General features: G+C 41.5%; 1 protein-coding gene across 3 annotated transcripts; it reads left to right on the top strand.

Moving 5' to 3' along the window:
- The first annotated feature begins 713 nt into the window (after positions 1–713).
- LOC110827290 (uncharacterized) lies at positions 714–14201 on the top strand. 3 transcript variants are annotated; one of them, XM_087346130.1, is made up of 15 exons: positions 714–1130; positions 1246–1310; positions 2083–2255; positions 3024–3236; positions 3757–4089; positions 4281–4522; positions 5191–5514; positions 6261–6356; positions 7233–7568; positions 7864–7944; positions 9242–9407; positions 9982–10361; positions 10840–11103; positions 11396–11566; positions 11784–14201. In XM_087346130.1, exons 1-15 carry the CDS (start codon positions 1011–1013, stop codon positions 11919–11921), a joined length of 3102 nt encoding a protein of 1033 aa, XP_087202256.1. In that variant the 5' UTR covers positions 714–1010; the 3' UTR covers positions 11922–14201. The 3 variants fall into 3 exon arrangements, with proteins under 3 accessions (XP_087202256.1, XP_021914497.1, XP_021914499.1); XM_022058805.2 differs by having other exon boundaries at positions 5179–5514; XM_022058807.2 differs by lacking the exon at positions 6261–6356 and having other exon boundaries at positions 5179–5514.
- Positions 14202–14339: the final 138 nt, after the last annotated feature.

Raw genomic sequence — 14339 nt, 5'->3', positions numbered from 1 at the left:
TGATTGTACTTGCATTTTCATTTGGACAGTTCAGGAGGTGTACATATAGCATGGATGGGGAAAGACAACAAAATTAATTAAATCTATTGGTGAACTTCCTTGAATACGATGACAATATATTCAATTAAAGTATCTGTGTTTAGGCTGTACTTCTGTAAGATCTACAATAATTTTACCTCCCCATCTATGCTTAAATCTGCCAAATGCTTTCTTACACAGAGGGCATTCTAGCCAGCTTTGGAACAGAGAACTAAATTTGTGAAAAAGAGTGCAAAGGTTATTGATGATTTCACATGGCTGATTGCACGAGAAGATTTTGAGAGTTAATATAATCACAGTGGCTGGTATGAAGATGACTTGTTATTTGGGAGCCAGCCTCCATCATCAGGGTCATTATCGCCCTGTTGTTAGAAGCAAAAAGTACCTCTGAAACGTTGATTAATTTCTGTTGGTCATACCAGTCGTCCTATTAAGACATGGTTAATATAACCAGCTCCCAACAAGGACCTACAACAGCTAAACAAATGTTGACTTCGTAATGAGTTTTTTAACTATAAAAACCGGACATCAATATTTGCATTGTGTAAGTATAGCAGGGAAGACCATACATTTAAATCGGTACTCCGTCATTTATACTCCATGCCTTGCATCCACGGTACGTAGATCCGTACAAACTGCACAGCCAAGCTTAACCGTTGGCATAAATTGTGACCTGAGATAACCACTTGTGACTATTTGCGTCTCTAAGAGAATTTGAGTGATGCGTACGAAGTGACTTTAGATTTGGATTTACATCTCTTCTCTTCGGCTTAGACGAAATTTATGCCTTAGAAAACTAGTTTCGGTACAGATTAGAGTGTTGGCAAATTACACGCCAGGTTTTAAAATGAGAATGTTGCTGAAGCTTTGTATTCATGGATGTTTACTGTAAATATTTTGGTTAGGAATGACGCCCGTGAATGTGAACACCGGATATTTGTAGTTTCTTGGTTTTCCTGACGTATTGTCTAATGGATTCGTTTGCCAATAGTGATGATACTCTTCTAGAAGGAGATTTAGGAGACGATGTTGATTACGATTTAGGGAATGAAGATGAAGATGCGTTACTGGCAGATGATTATGATGTACAAGTGAGTATTGCTACATCTGTTTTTTAAACGTTTAGAAGATGTGTTAAGTTGCGTATATAAACAGATGCACACTTCAGTTAAAGAAACACTACACGATTTGTATTCCATATCACAGGGTTCAAGTCACCGTTCAGTTTATTTAGAAGAACAAGAGGTGTTGGAAGGCCAGGATGGATATCGGTAAGTTATCATCATCACTAGTTCGTAAAGAAATGCCAAGAGAATTAAAAAAAACGACTGTCTTTTGAGTTGTAGCGTTTTGTAGTCTTGTATAAGTTTACTGATATTTCAGTGGTACTTGCTGCCTCCATAATCAGGGTGATGATGACAGAGGCATCAAGTACCTGTGGAACGTCAGTGAATTTCTACCAGGCTACAACGCGCCAGGTCCAGAATACAGTCATCTGTACACTTCTTCCCATGAAAAACCCCAACCTACTAAGAGAATCGTAGTCTAAACAACTCTTGGCATCATAATTATATTTGGTGTATTATGAATGCTGCTAAAATTTAGGTTAATGCAAAGTTTTGATTGTAAGGTTTGGATTTGATTTATTGTTTGTTCTGATGCAGATTATGTCTCCATTTTAGTAGCTTGGAGACAGTGGCTAGATGTAAATCGCAATAGGATAGTGGAGAAACAAGATTTTCTACTAAATTCAAAATGGTGACGACTTGAGATATGGAAGTTTTTTTTGTCTCTTTCAGTGTTCTACTTCTGTGCTATTTTCTCCTTTTTGAATTGATCCCATTTTTATAAAATCTTGAAATATCTCCAGTAATTAATTTATGTAGATCAATCTGAGGTTCTCCTTTCTGCCTTAATACTCAGTTTTATGGCAAACTTGTTTCTCTACTTTCATCTTTAAGAAGGTGGCTAGACTGTGTAATTACTTTTCATCACAGCTCTCTGATATATTCAGTCTATATTTTGGTAAATGAACTCCAACAGCCGGGAGACAGAAGAACCGTTTGATGATGTTTTGGATTTGGGCGTCACAGAAGGTGATGCACTGGATGATTTGGATTCTGAGCCTCAGGAAACTCAAGAACCAGTCAGAGGTGAGAAGCTGAGGCACGCGAAGGATCCGAATGTTCTGCACCGTACAGATCACCAGAATCAGGGTAAGAACAACACTTTGTAGTATTTGAGGTTCTCACAGCAGTAAGTAAGAAGATGGCCGTCTTCCGGGTTGTAGCACTGTGTAGCCTGATAGACGTTTACCGGCATTTCAGAGGTATGTGCTGCCTCCATCATCATGGCAGTCATCACCCCCATCACTGTTATCATTACCCTGATAATGGAGTTAGCAAGAACCTATGAAACATCAGTAAATTTCTACCAGACTACACAGTGCTACCATCCAGAAGGCAGCATCTTAGGACAATACTTGTGTTAGAATGTGAAGTGATAGCGGCTGTTAGCAACGCTGAGCTACTGACAAAACTGAGATTTTGGTGTAGGGATGGATCTTGATAACATTTGATGCCATAAATGTACATTCAAACATTTTCGGCAGTGTTCGACTGCCCTGGCAGCAGTAAAGGAGTTCATTGTGAGGCAGACTCTTCTTCGCTGCTAAACAGAAATGAGGTTAAGTGCTGGAAGAACTGACCTCCACTTTAACATGGGCTCTGAACTGTAATGAGGCTTCTTATCCCTCACTTACACAAGGTTTTGCCTTTGTTAGACGTGAACGAAAAAGTGTGCGATTTGCTTGGTCTTGAACTTGAGGCTGTTAGCCAGGAAACTGGTCTTCACACACCTTAGTTTACCACTACAAAAATGTATGAAGCAGAAAGTACCAGTCTGCCTTTGTTTGCCAACACAAAGAATGCGACAATGTAATTTGTTCGGGTTTCTTTTGTTAATCCCGTCTTCCCCATTTCCAGCAGGTCCGAAGGACACATCTTATGTGTCTCAGAGTAAAAGGTATGTGGAGGGGGAAGATCTGGCTGTGAATCAAGGTGCCACTCAGGTAGAATCTGAAGAAGAAGAAGAAGGCACAGAGGAGTCTAGAGGAGACCGCTTTAAGACGGAGCGGACCACCATCGTGTCCCTCAAAGCATCAAACAAGTCTTACGGAAACATTCCAGATTCACTGGGTATGCTTTGTTGCTAATAGCAATGTCAGGCCCTTGAGCTGTAAACTGGGCATATTCTCCCTGTCTTCTAGTGAGAGAAATATTAACCTAATTTGTCTGAATTTCCCGCCTTTATGTGAATAATTGTCAAATTATTACATAATGATCATTTTTAAAGCAAAGACATACTTTTCTGAAAGTAATAGAGTCTACAAAGCTACAGGTAAAAACTATAATTTTAAATAATTTAATCTTTATATTTTTAGGTAGAAGATGGGAAGAGAACTAACTGGTAGTGAGCATCAAATTTAGTGTGCCCTTAAATTTGGTTATGATTATTTTCATTCACAAGTACAGGAACTTAAAAACATTTCAAACATTTTGTTGCTCCCCTGATATGACATTTTTTTCTGGTAAAAAGTATTACTGTATATTGAATGAAATTTTTTTTAACCCCTGATTTAACAGAGATGTCCCATGTTTTAAGTTGCTTTTCAAATGGGTAATGATTTGTAAGTGGTATCAATATTCTTTGTCTTAGACAATGTGTGTGTGGAAGATGCTAAGCAGATGGCAAGAAGGGATGGAACATGGAGAGGAGGACGCAGGGGTAGAGGAGGGTTTGTAGGACGTGGTGGGGGTCCACGACCACAGTTTCCAGTAGGGGCTGGCAATTTAAATATTCATCCACTTCAGCAGCAACAGCAGGGGTTTGTTGGGCCCCGTTTTGGGCCAGGCAACTTCGTGCACCCAGCTGCTCGTCCAGGTGCCAGAGGAGGCATGTACGGTCGACCCCAGTTGAATCAGCAGCAGTCACCTCACAAGATTCTCATCAATCCGCACTTCAGAGGGGCCGTGCAACCGCATCCTGAAGGTAACGCAGTTTGGTTTAATTATAAAATATGTGCTGATATTATGAGTAGTTTCAATTCCTACAAAGTCTAATCCTGCAAACCTTTTGAAGTCCAAAATGCACTATGCCGCTGGGAGTGATTTTCATGCGTTTCTTCTTTCGTACGTACTTGATTTTATGCAGTTTTTGTACTTTTACTTTATTCATTGCAGCAAGACTGATCTGGGATACTGAGATGCCAGCTAACCAAACCCTGCTGCAGTCACAACCACAGGCACTGATGCCAGTTCAGCCTTTGGAACCTGCTTACCAGACCGCGCCACCTGGAGGTGGGTACGCAGGGCAGCAGTTTCAGCCGCCATCTCAACATGATCCCCACCAAATGGCACCACCTCTGCGTTATGACTCGCCTTCACAGCAAGGGGGCTATTACCACATGGAACAGCCCTATGCAGTGAGTACCACTACTACGCAACATGGATCAATTACTTTATTTATACCTCCTGTCTCTGAAGGTTGATTAACCACATCACTAGAAGCTGCCTTGTTTTAGTTTCAGTTACAGCTTGTCGTTCGTGGCTTCTTTCTACTCTCACTGCCAAAACTGTGTCGTCTCCAGTGTGCGATTCTAACAACCAGATAACTAATAAGTTTGTTAATCTAAAATTGATTCAATGTCTTCTGCGTTGTTTTGTTGTCAGTGGTTCACCCATTACCCCCATAAACTCTCTTCCTGTCTGTCTCATTCTCGTATTGTCTGGCCTCTGTCTTCTCCCAGTGGTGCTACAGAACTATAACAGTTAAGACCATCTTATAAAATCTTCTTCTTTTATGGCTCTCCGGTCCGTATTTGGTCCACGGCCTCCTCAATTCTCCTCTTCCATTCGGTCCTCTGTTAGGTCCGTCTGTCCGAGGCTTTGATTGATGTTCTTATAAAATCTGGGACATTACAATCAAACTTGTTTTACTGTGCCCCTGATGTCTGAGATGAGCCATGGCCTTGATCAAATTACCTGTCATCTGACTGATGTGTGCTTAATTTCCAGGCAGTTTCATATATAAATGAAACACCTTTCTTGTGCTTTCTTGTTTTTATCATACTATCTTCAGCATTTCTTTCAGGAGCAATGTAGTACTCTGCACTGGCAGGACAGTCGTGATCCACTGCAGCAAGTGGGTGGTGACATGTACGCACAGCCGACATCAGTCCCGATCGGCATGGAGTCTAACATGCAACACAGCCCCGTGTTTCACCATCCTAACCACGGGATGGGAGAGCCGAGCATAAACCACGGCCAGCATGTGTTTGGAGGAGGAATGATGCAGTACGAGACTGTGTCACAGCAGCAGGGAATGTTTCACGAGGCATTGCCTCCCCAGCAACATTACCATCCTCCGCCATCAGCGGTGTCTCCGGGTAATCACCATCCCCCACCGCCAGTGATGGTAAGCAGAAACATATTCAGTAGTATGTGGGCAAATAATCAGTCTTGTATAAGTGAATTATTAGATAACTTTGTGGTCTGCCTTTATTCCAATACAGAATTTCAGTACTACAAAATTATTTAATTACTTTTTTTCCTTCATGATTTCCAACTAAAATTTTGTACACATTTCTCTTCTTTCTGATGTACGGTATGTGCCGTGACTGTCTCATCCTCCTTGATTTAATCGCTGTAATAATATTTGGCAAGGAGTACAAATTACAACACTCGTCTTTATGCACTTTTCTTCATCCCGTCTCTTTATCTGTCCTGGGTTCGGATGTTGTGCTCAGAACCGCGTTCTCAGACATCCTTGATCCGCGTCCTTTCCTTTGGTTTAGAGTTCTGGCTTAACAGTTAAGGCATTACTTAACTCTCTTTGCATTTATCATTGTCAAACAGAAAATGAACAACAGAATTGTCATAATTGCTTGTTTTATAATAGGTTTTACGCAGAAATTAATTCGGTGTGGAGACAACCGAGGTATATAAAATTGCATGAAATGCATGCGCAGTATACCGTTAGTATACTCAAAATTCTGCCTTTTACTTTTGAAATCTAGAAATTCATCAGGTCAGGATGACAAGTTTTTGGATTACGAAAATGTTGCGAATCTGTGTATTCAAGTATTTCGTTAGTAACGTTTTTGAATCATGTATGTTTGCACTGTCTTTGATTTCTGTGATTCTTTGCTGCTACTGATGGAGGCGAATGTGTGGCACTGTGCTACAGATGGCAGCACTGATGATAGCTTGCAACTTGTATCAGCCACTCATCCTGTACCATCACAGTATCACAGTCAGGTAATGACCTGCGGACTGTAGCTGTTCTAGATAGCTGGAACTGACATAGATTGTGTGATTCAGTTTTGTAAAATAATGGTTTCCAGGTGATGGTTCCTCTGACAGATCCATTTTCCTGGCATCGTGATGATAGCTTACAAGCTTGAAGTTTTCTGACATAAATGCAGTCTTATTAACATTGTTATGTGGGAAAAGGTTGCTCAAACCCTCATCCTATGGGGCTGTTGGGCGGACTTCAAGTCTGTGGTTAACAGTTTAGTGGCATGCTAGTGCAATATGTGTGATGCTGGACTGTACTTAAGACTTGCTTTGTCTTGTTCCTCAGAGTGATTGCTTCTTGGTTTTGCATTCAGTGTTGTTTGTGTTTTGCTCCCGTAGTGAGCATGAACATGTTGCCTGAGCGGATTGATCGTTGTCGTGCCTTCAGTTTTTGTACTTGAAGATTTTAGTATTCCGTCTCATGTTTTTAGGATCTGCCTTTATCGAGGTGAACAGGATGTTTATAATGATGATGTTCTTCTGGGTATAGGTGCTGTGTGGAATAGTTGGAAGAAGCCAACAGTTTGGAGAAGTGTACTATCTCCATCTTCAGGGCTCAAGTGATGATGCTGGGATGCTGTATTCCACATCCACCACAGACTTGGGATGATACAGACAGATGTGTCAGTGATGCTGTTTAACCGTTGTCTGAATTGAATATGCAGTTTGTCCAGTGTACACTTCCATCTCCAAAGATGGATGTAGCACACCTCTTTGAAATGTTGGCTTCTACCAACCAGTCCACGTGGCACTTGAACCAAACCCAGAAGAACATTATCATTGTCGTCGCCGCCGTGGAAACCTCAAATTTTACAAGACGTGACGTGTTTTGTTTAGGGAATATATCGGTTACCACCGCCAAGTGGAGCCCCGGGTCCCATGAAATTTCGTCAGCCTGGCCCAGTCCCGTATCGTCATCCAGCCGGCCCCGGCTACGTGAATCAGGGTGGCAGATCATCTCGGGCAGTATCTCGATTCCCTCCTGGCATACAGATGAATGTTCAGCAGCAGCAGATCCAGTTGAGACACCCCCCCAGTGGCCCTGTGCACCAGCAGAACTTACTGCAGCAGCCAGTCCGATCGCCTAAAAAGAGGTCTTCGTTCGACGCAGGTGCTGGAGGGAATACCCAGTTCAAACAAGTTCGTTTTGATGTAGCAGCTAAAAGAAAGAAGGTATTTTAATTTGGGTGCTCTGTGCACTTAATTGGTTTTGGTTACATGTTATTTTAATGATGTGTGTGTGTAGGCTGCATTATTTAGCTGTTATACTTATTGCTCTGATTCCAGTGCACATCTTCACAACCCGCTTCTCTAGGATTAATTTTAACATATTCTTCAGTCGACTTCTAAAACTCTAAAATTTGTTCCTTTGAGCTTTTTCTGCCAATATTTTGAATGTATTTCTACAAATGTTAAAGGAAATGTGCACAATTGTCTGATTAATAACAATAATTTATTCTTGTCACAGAGAATGCCAGATATGAGCAATCTACATGAGGTTCAAACTGTGGACATGCTGCCATCTGACATGAACTCCGAGGTACTTCAGGTAAAGCTTCTTCTTGTGTTATAATCTGGACCAGGTGACTTCTGCAGTACAGGAAAGAGAAAGTTGGACAGACGGGCATTGGGCAGGGAAATGAACCTTTTTTCTAGTATGACTTTTTCGGCATCTGGACTGGTAGCTAATGTTAACTGCAACATGGCTAAGAGCAGACTGACTATGTAGCGACTGTTGAGGGAAGAGTGGGAATCTGTTCGGTTTTCATGTTGTGCGCCTTTGCATATTTATTTGGTTAGCTTATACTTTAATTTCTTGAATGAAGAAATTTTAAAGTTTTTCTTTCCTCTCGTAGCATGGTTTCCATTACAGAGTTAACTGTTGCACAGAATTAAGCTTTTTTAAGTTTAATGTCAGAATAAGTCAGTGCAGTGTTCTTTCTGACAAGTTCTCCGCAATGATTTCTAAGCATACTTTACATGATGTAGAAAAAATGAATGCTTAGTGCAGAGGTCAGTTCTGTCTGGTCACCATTCCACTTGTTTTTTTCACCAAAACCACTCAGCTGATTTTGATGAATGTGGTGTTTGATTATAATATTAATAATAATAAGCATAACCGCCCTCTGAGAGCCAAAGCCGACTACCTGGCTGCTGGCCTCACGTTCACATGCCTAAGCAGAGGTGAATGATCATCCAACCAGATATAGGGTGACGTGTGGTCAGCACGATGAACCCCAGCCATTGCTAGTTTTCATGATTGGATTATGCTACCCATTGTAGCTCCCCAATTTCCTCACAATGCTGGGTTGGCACCGGTCGAAAATCTCATGAGAAATTTCTTTCCACGAGACTCAAACCTCCACGCATTCCTTATCACCAGTCTGAAGCATGATGCCTCAGACCGCGCGGGACGGTGTTTGAGTATTCTTTAGTTATATGTGGATTGTTGCCTTCTCAGTTGTGATGCCATGCAGTTTTGTAAGTTGTTACACATGTTTCAGAGGAATATATTACCTTCATTTTTACAGCAGAAATAATTCCCTCTTCTGTCGTGAATATGGAGGCTTTAGTTTCCTCCAAAATGTTGTTAAGCAACAAGACTGTCATAACCAAGATGACCGGAATCAAAATGTATGATCTTGAGCTTTCACGGCGACTGTGTACAATAAAATCCTCTCGGGTTGAAGTACCCTGAGGACGAGGACAGAGATGGACCTCGAAACGTTGGTCTCTTCATGTTTTAACCACTTGACGCGGCTGATAGCCCGAGAGGATTTTATTGTGCAGAATCAAAATGTTTATCACTGTGAGAGATTGGCAGCACTGTGCTTTTGTGTTGGCAGCCTGAGGAAGAGGAGGACGAGGAGACGCGAGAGTACCGTAAGAAGATCGAGCAGCAGAAGCAGGAGCGGGAGAAGTTCCTTCAGCTGAAGGAGGAGAGGCGCAAGTTGGCAGCTCTGGAGAAGCTGCGTGAATTGCAGAGGAAGGATGTGGATATTCAAGCAGGAGGTGAACCGTTCTTTATGTCATATGAATCATTTTCATTTTGTGTATTAAAAATCTACTGCTTTTATGATCCTGAGTTTGAAAATGTTTCATACAATATTTCTTTGTAAACATTTCTTCTTCTGAGAAATTTTAAATTCAGCTTTGTATCACATATTTGGGTGTCACCAAGCTACGTGTATTGTTTGGCCGTGATTCTGATTTGTACTATGAGATTTGTGGTGTTACCGTGTTACTGTGACTATTTGCATCTGATACAGGTGAGATAGTGGTTGTTGTGAAAAGGAGAATGATTGGCTGGTTGGTTTGTTTGTTTAATAATGATTTATTAGCTGTAGATGGCATTCATTATAATGAAACGGCTATGGCATAGGGAAAAGTTCTTACCGAATAATTGTCTGGAGTGAGTGAGGAACGTCAAGAAGTAGTTCAGAATAACTGATGTGTTTTCAGCGAACCTGCTCAGTAATTATATAATAAAAACACTTTAACCCTTTTCCATGCTGGTCACAGTGGAATGTAGTACCCTGACATCTAAATTAACTGGTCTGATTAGATTTACTATTCTCTGTTGCAGGTGATGCTTCCAAATTTGTGTTGGACCCCCCACAGGGCAACGCAATTGCGACGATCGTGAACCGCAACACTGTGGAGCCCCAGCCTGTGATACATCACCCAGTAGTTCGCCAAGTTGTCCAGCAACAGATGCCACAGCAGAACATTCAGGCTCAGAATTTGAAGAACCGCGTCAGCGCTCAGCAACAGCCACAGCTGTACCAGGATGCGGAGCTGCCACTAGCACCACCCGTGCTTACATCAGTTGGTGGTGGTGTGAGACAGGTTAGGGGTGGAAGGGGTGCAGGTAGGGGACGTGGTATTGGCAGGGGTCATCAGGGATTGACAACTCAGCAGCAGCAGCAGCAGCAGGTGGTTGCGCTACCACCGCAGCAGATGAAGGTATGCGCACAAAAGATCGTAGAGGCTACGTTTCTTGCATTCCTGTGAGATGATATGTTACAAGCTTCAAGACATGGTGACAGCTTTATAAGTTTGAGTTTATGTAGGTTATTGACAGTCACCCTTGGTGAACTAGTGACTAGTGCCACTGGACCCAAGGTTCGCGGGTTCAAACCTGGCCGAGGGCGATGGATTTTTAAGGGTGATAAAAATCCATAGCACAACTTCCTTCGGAGGGGAAGTAAAGCTGGCTGGCTGTGTTTTCTTGTATTCAGATGAAATCCTTGACTTTGTATTTTCTTATGTATCAACAGCATAACTTACTTATCTAATTTCCTTACTGCATTAGCATTTCATTCACGCGTGACCACTACCAGAATTGTTATATACGCTTAAATTCCCCGACTTGTAATATCTGTAACAGGTGAACTTGACCTTATATGATATTAGTGAGCTCTGCATTAGCGTAAATTTTTAGGTTTTGCCCGCGGGACAAAGAATCGTCCGAGCCCCGCAGCCCGGCAATGTAGTGAACCAGCCAGCTACAACACCACGTAGACTGGTGCTTGCACAGAGCTCTGGTCACCAGGTGGCGGCAGTGCCTCGACAGGTGATACAGCAACCTTCAAGGGCATGTACCGTGGTGCTTCGTGGAGCAAACAGCGGAGTGAAGCCAGTTCAGCAGCAGCAGCCGCAGCAGAGGATTGTAGTGCAGCAGCAAGGGGTTCCAACCCGACAAACTGTTAGTATGCGTTATGAATGTCAATTGATAACACAGGAATTTATTTCAATATTAAGTTATTTAGACCTTAATTGCAAAGTACCACGTTAAAATCAGTTTTAAACATTGTATATAGCTTCCAGTTACCCATTCTTTATTGGTCGTTCTGTATGTCATTACACATTTTTACAAATATGGACGTACGTTGATCAGTCATTGCAGGCAGCGATGCATAATAACTATAAACTCGATGAGCATCTGTATGTAAATAAGAGTGCCACTGATCTCGCTAAGTTGTGCAATGAACTTGTAGGGCGGTGGTCGATCAGTTGTGACGACAAAAGTGACGCCCCCACAGCAACAGGACGTAGGGACTCAGCAGCCGGTGCTGCCCAGAACCAAGGTGGTGTCTGTCGAGAACTTGGCAGCGAGCACAACTGAGCAGCAGCTGAAGACACTCTGCCAAGGCATTGGGGTCCTTGAGGCAAGTCAGAATCCATCTAACTCGGAGATTCCCACCTTTTCTGATTCACAGGCCCGTGAAGTTGGTACCCTGTCTGTCTTGTGTTATAGAGCACAGATAATAGTATACAAGTCTAATTATTGCAAGCATGTCGATGATTTGTTGAATTTTCTGTTGTATCGGCCATCACCTTAGCAATCATTGTAACTTGCCGGTGATTATTCTTCTTATCTTGCAGAATATTCAGATGTTGCCAAAGCAGCGACGTGCCGTTCTCAGGTTTACGAACCCGACGTCAGCGGCTACATTCTACAAACGCTACCAGCGTAAAATCATTGACCTCTCGTTGATCTCTGTATCCCTCGTAACTCAGTAATTCTCACGAGCCTGTTGCTATCTCAAAGAGAATATAGAAATTTTTGGCAGTCATCGTTGCCTCTACTTGACGAAGTATTTGAACAGACAGGCAGCCAATGTGGCTGTTGTTTTGTGTCTGCTCTCAGTGTTGCATTTACTTCTCATATATAAATATATATGTATATATGGAGCTCTGACAGTCTTCATAAAACTCTGCTATCGCTCGCTGTCATCTGATTTGTGGACTGAATCGTTAGCTCTGATTTGGTCCATGCCCCTGCTGTGTGTTCCAGGGTCTAATTTCTTCTGCCATTATTCGCTGTTATCGGGATATCTGTTACCGAACAGTGAATTCTACGTTCCTCCCGGCGTAGTTAGCGTCTGAAGATGCGGGGTTCCTCAGAATAATATGAACCAATTATTTACCGTTATTTTGTGTTGTATTCGTAGGAGAATGGAGGCTTTTGTCTTTTTAGACAATGAGAAAAAAGAAACAGATTTGAATTTTATTAGTAATTCTAATATTGTCCGTGATATGAATTTATATGGTGAAGTTTCCGTCAAACCACTGTGTCATAAATCACTTGTATAGGGGAAGAATACAAATGAAAATACAGAGCAATAATGAGAGGATGTCGGTCAGTAAGATGTTTATGTCGCATGTTCCCAGCTTTCCCATTTGATAAGGGCGTGTGCAATTATTACCAGGTGTAAGAAATGAATTTGCAAATCTTAAGATACGTTACATGCAGAATTCTAATAAGTCAGAAGGTTTTCTGCGTGTAACGTGGCAGGAATTTGAAGCACGAGTTGTTCATATTTATGAACGGAATGTTATTTTATCACACAAACACTGGCGTGCCGTAGGAGAATTACCAGGGAAGGAAAGTGTGATTGTAAAAGAACGAACAAGATCAGAAATACTTTGTGAAAATATTTCCTTAGATTAATGGTTAACGCAACGGTTTTTTATTTGGATGCCGAGTCGCTGCCATGGGCAGGGAATTTATAAAGCAGAACAGTTTTCCTTTTGGTTTACAATGTTTTTAAGTTTTTAACTTCTTTCTCTTGTTAGTTCTTTGTGTTTTCCAAATATCTCGCAGATCGTGCCGTGTGTGGTCTTCTCTTTAGTCCGTATTATTTTAATCGCATTTTGACTGCCTGTACTTTTTTATGTCTCTAACTTTCTACATTCCTGTTTTGGGAGCACGGCCATTTATTTTGGCCCGTACCCACCGGCGCACGGTCCCGTTTAATACGCCCCTAGACTGACGGCGCTGTGTGTTCAGAAGCCGCAAAGAAATATTGCGAAGGCTTCGGTAATCATGTTGCGGTGGAAGAGAGTGTACAGAAAACCAGTGTTACTTGTTTACGGTGTTCTGACGTTCTCTGTCCTCGTCTTCACTCGACGGAGACGGTTGTGGTTATGCAGATTACCAGACTGAATCCGAATTAATGAAATTTTTTTGTAATGCAAAAGATCTACTAAAATATAAAAGTATAAAAATTCATGCTAACCAGCGCTGTTTATATTCATAGAATTACAGAGATGTAAGTTTTGGGAACACCAAATGACGGACAGCGGTTTTCTCTTGCTGTGTAAGAGATGGTCAGTGACCCATGTTCATTGCAAGGCTAATTGTGTGTGTAAAGTTTAATGATGAAATGTGTAACTTTCATGTATTGTGGAATGCATTCCATGCCTCCACTGTATGGATTTGCATTCGTTTACGATCTATTAACGTACGACTAACCGTGGATTATTCGCGAGTATTTAAAGAAAATGTGGCCGCGTGTCAATGCCTAAGAGAGTCTGGCGTCATGCAGGGCTTACTCTGTTATTTTCAGAATAAATTAGTGTTAATTGGTTTCAGTTTGTGCTCATTAATAGTTCTCACATATGCCCCTGTGAACTTTGAGCACTTTTCAATTTTCACTCCGACTTTCTGTCTTTCTCACGGACTGCGCTCATCTCTTTTAAAATGCATTTTCTTTGGATGCTGCTTTGTTAATCGTTCCAAGGTTTGGTATGACCCGTACTCGTACGTGGATATCCTATGTAATTGTAGGCAATGTTTTGTTCCGTGGCCACTGTTAGGTACGTAATTAAGGCAATTTACTTCTTTTTAATACCACGTAAGCAAACAGATGGGCTAATATCATCGAGTGTTTTGTTATTTTAATTGTGTTTTAGTGATTGTGTTCTTTCTCTCATGCTTGAAATCAAGCAAAATGGACGACTCAAGGAATTGTAGACTTTTTAAAAAAAACTTTGCATAAATAAAGGATTCAAAGTTTATTCTGTAAAAGATTTTGTTTTGATCCTTTTCAAAATACAATAATTTACAAAGTCTGTGAGTGGTTACGCATGAGACTGCGTTCTGTATGCGTAGTTTAGAATTTTAAATTTCCTTTTTAAATGAGACATGGTGCCAGT

This window comes from Zootermopsis nevadensis, unplaced genomic scaffold (genome assembly GCF_977971745.1).
Source record: "Zootermopsis nevadensis isolate Lab colony 2312 unplaced genomic scaffold, Znev_1.0 Znev_ptg000010l, whole genome shotgun sequence".
Taxonomy (NCBI): Eukaryota; Metazoa; Arthropoda; class Insecta; order Blattodea; family Termopsidae; genus Zootermopsis; species Zootermopsis nevadensis.
Note: the sequence above shows the minus strand (reverse complement) of the source record. Positions and strands in the feature narration are given on the sequence as shown.

Bases quoted from the DNA above. Each gene is read 5' to 3' on its own strand.
- LOC110827290 (XM_022058805.2), top strand. From the start codon at position 1,011: ATGGATTCGTTTGCCAATAGTGATGATACTCTTCTAGAAGGAGATTTA. The intron at 3,237-3,756 runs GTATGCTTTGTT...TCTTTGTCTTAG, and splicing joins AAACATTCCAGATTCACTGG to ACAATGTGTGTGTGGAAGAT. The intron at 9,408-9,981 runs GTGAACCGTTCT...TCTCTGTTGCAG, and splicing joins TGTGGATATTCAAGCAGGAG to GTGATGCTTCCAAATTTGTG.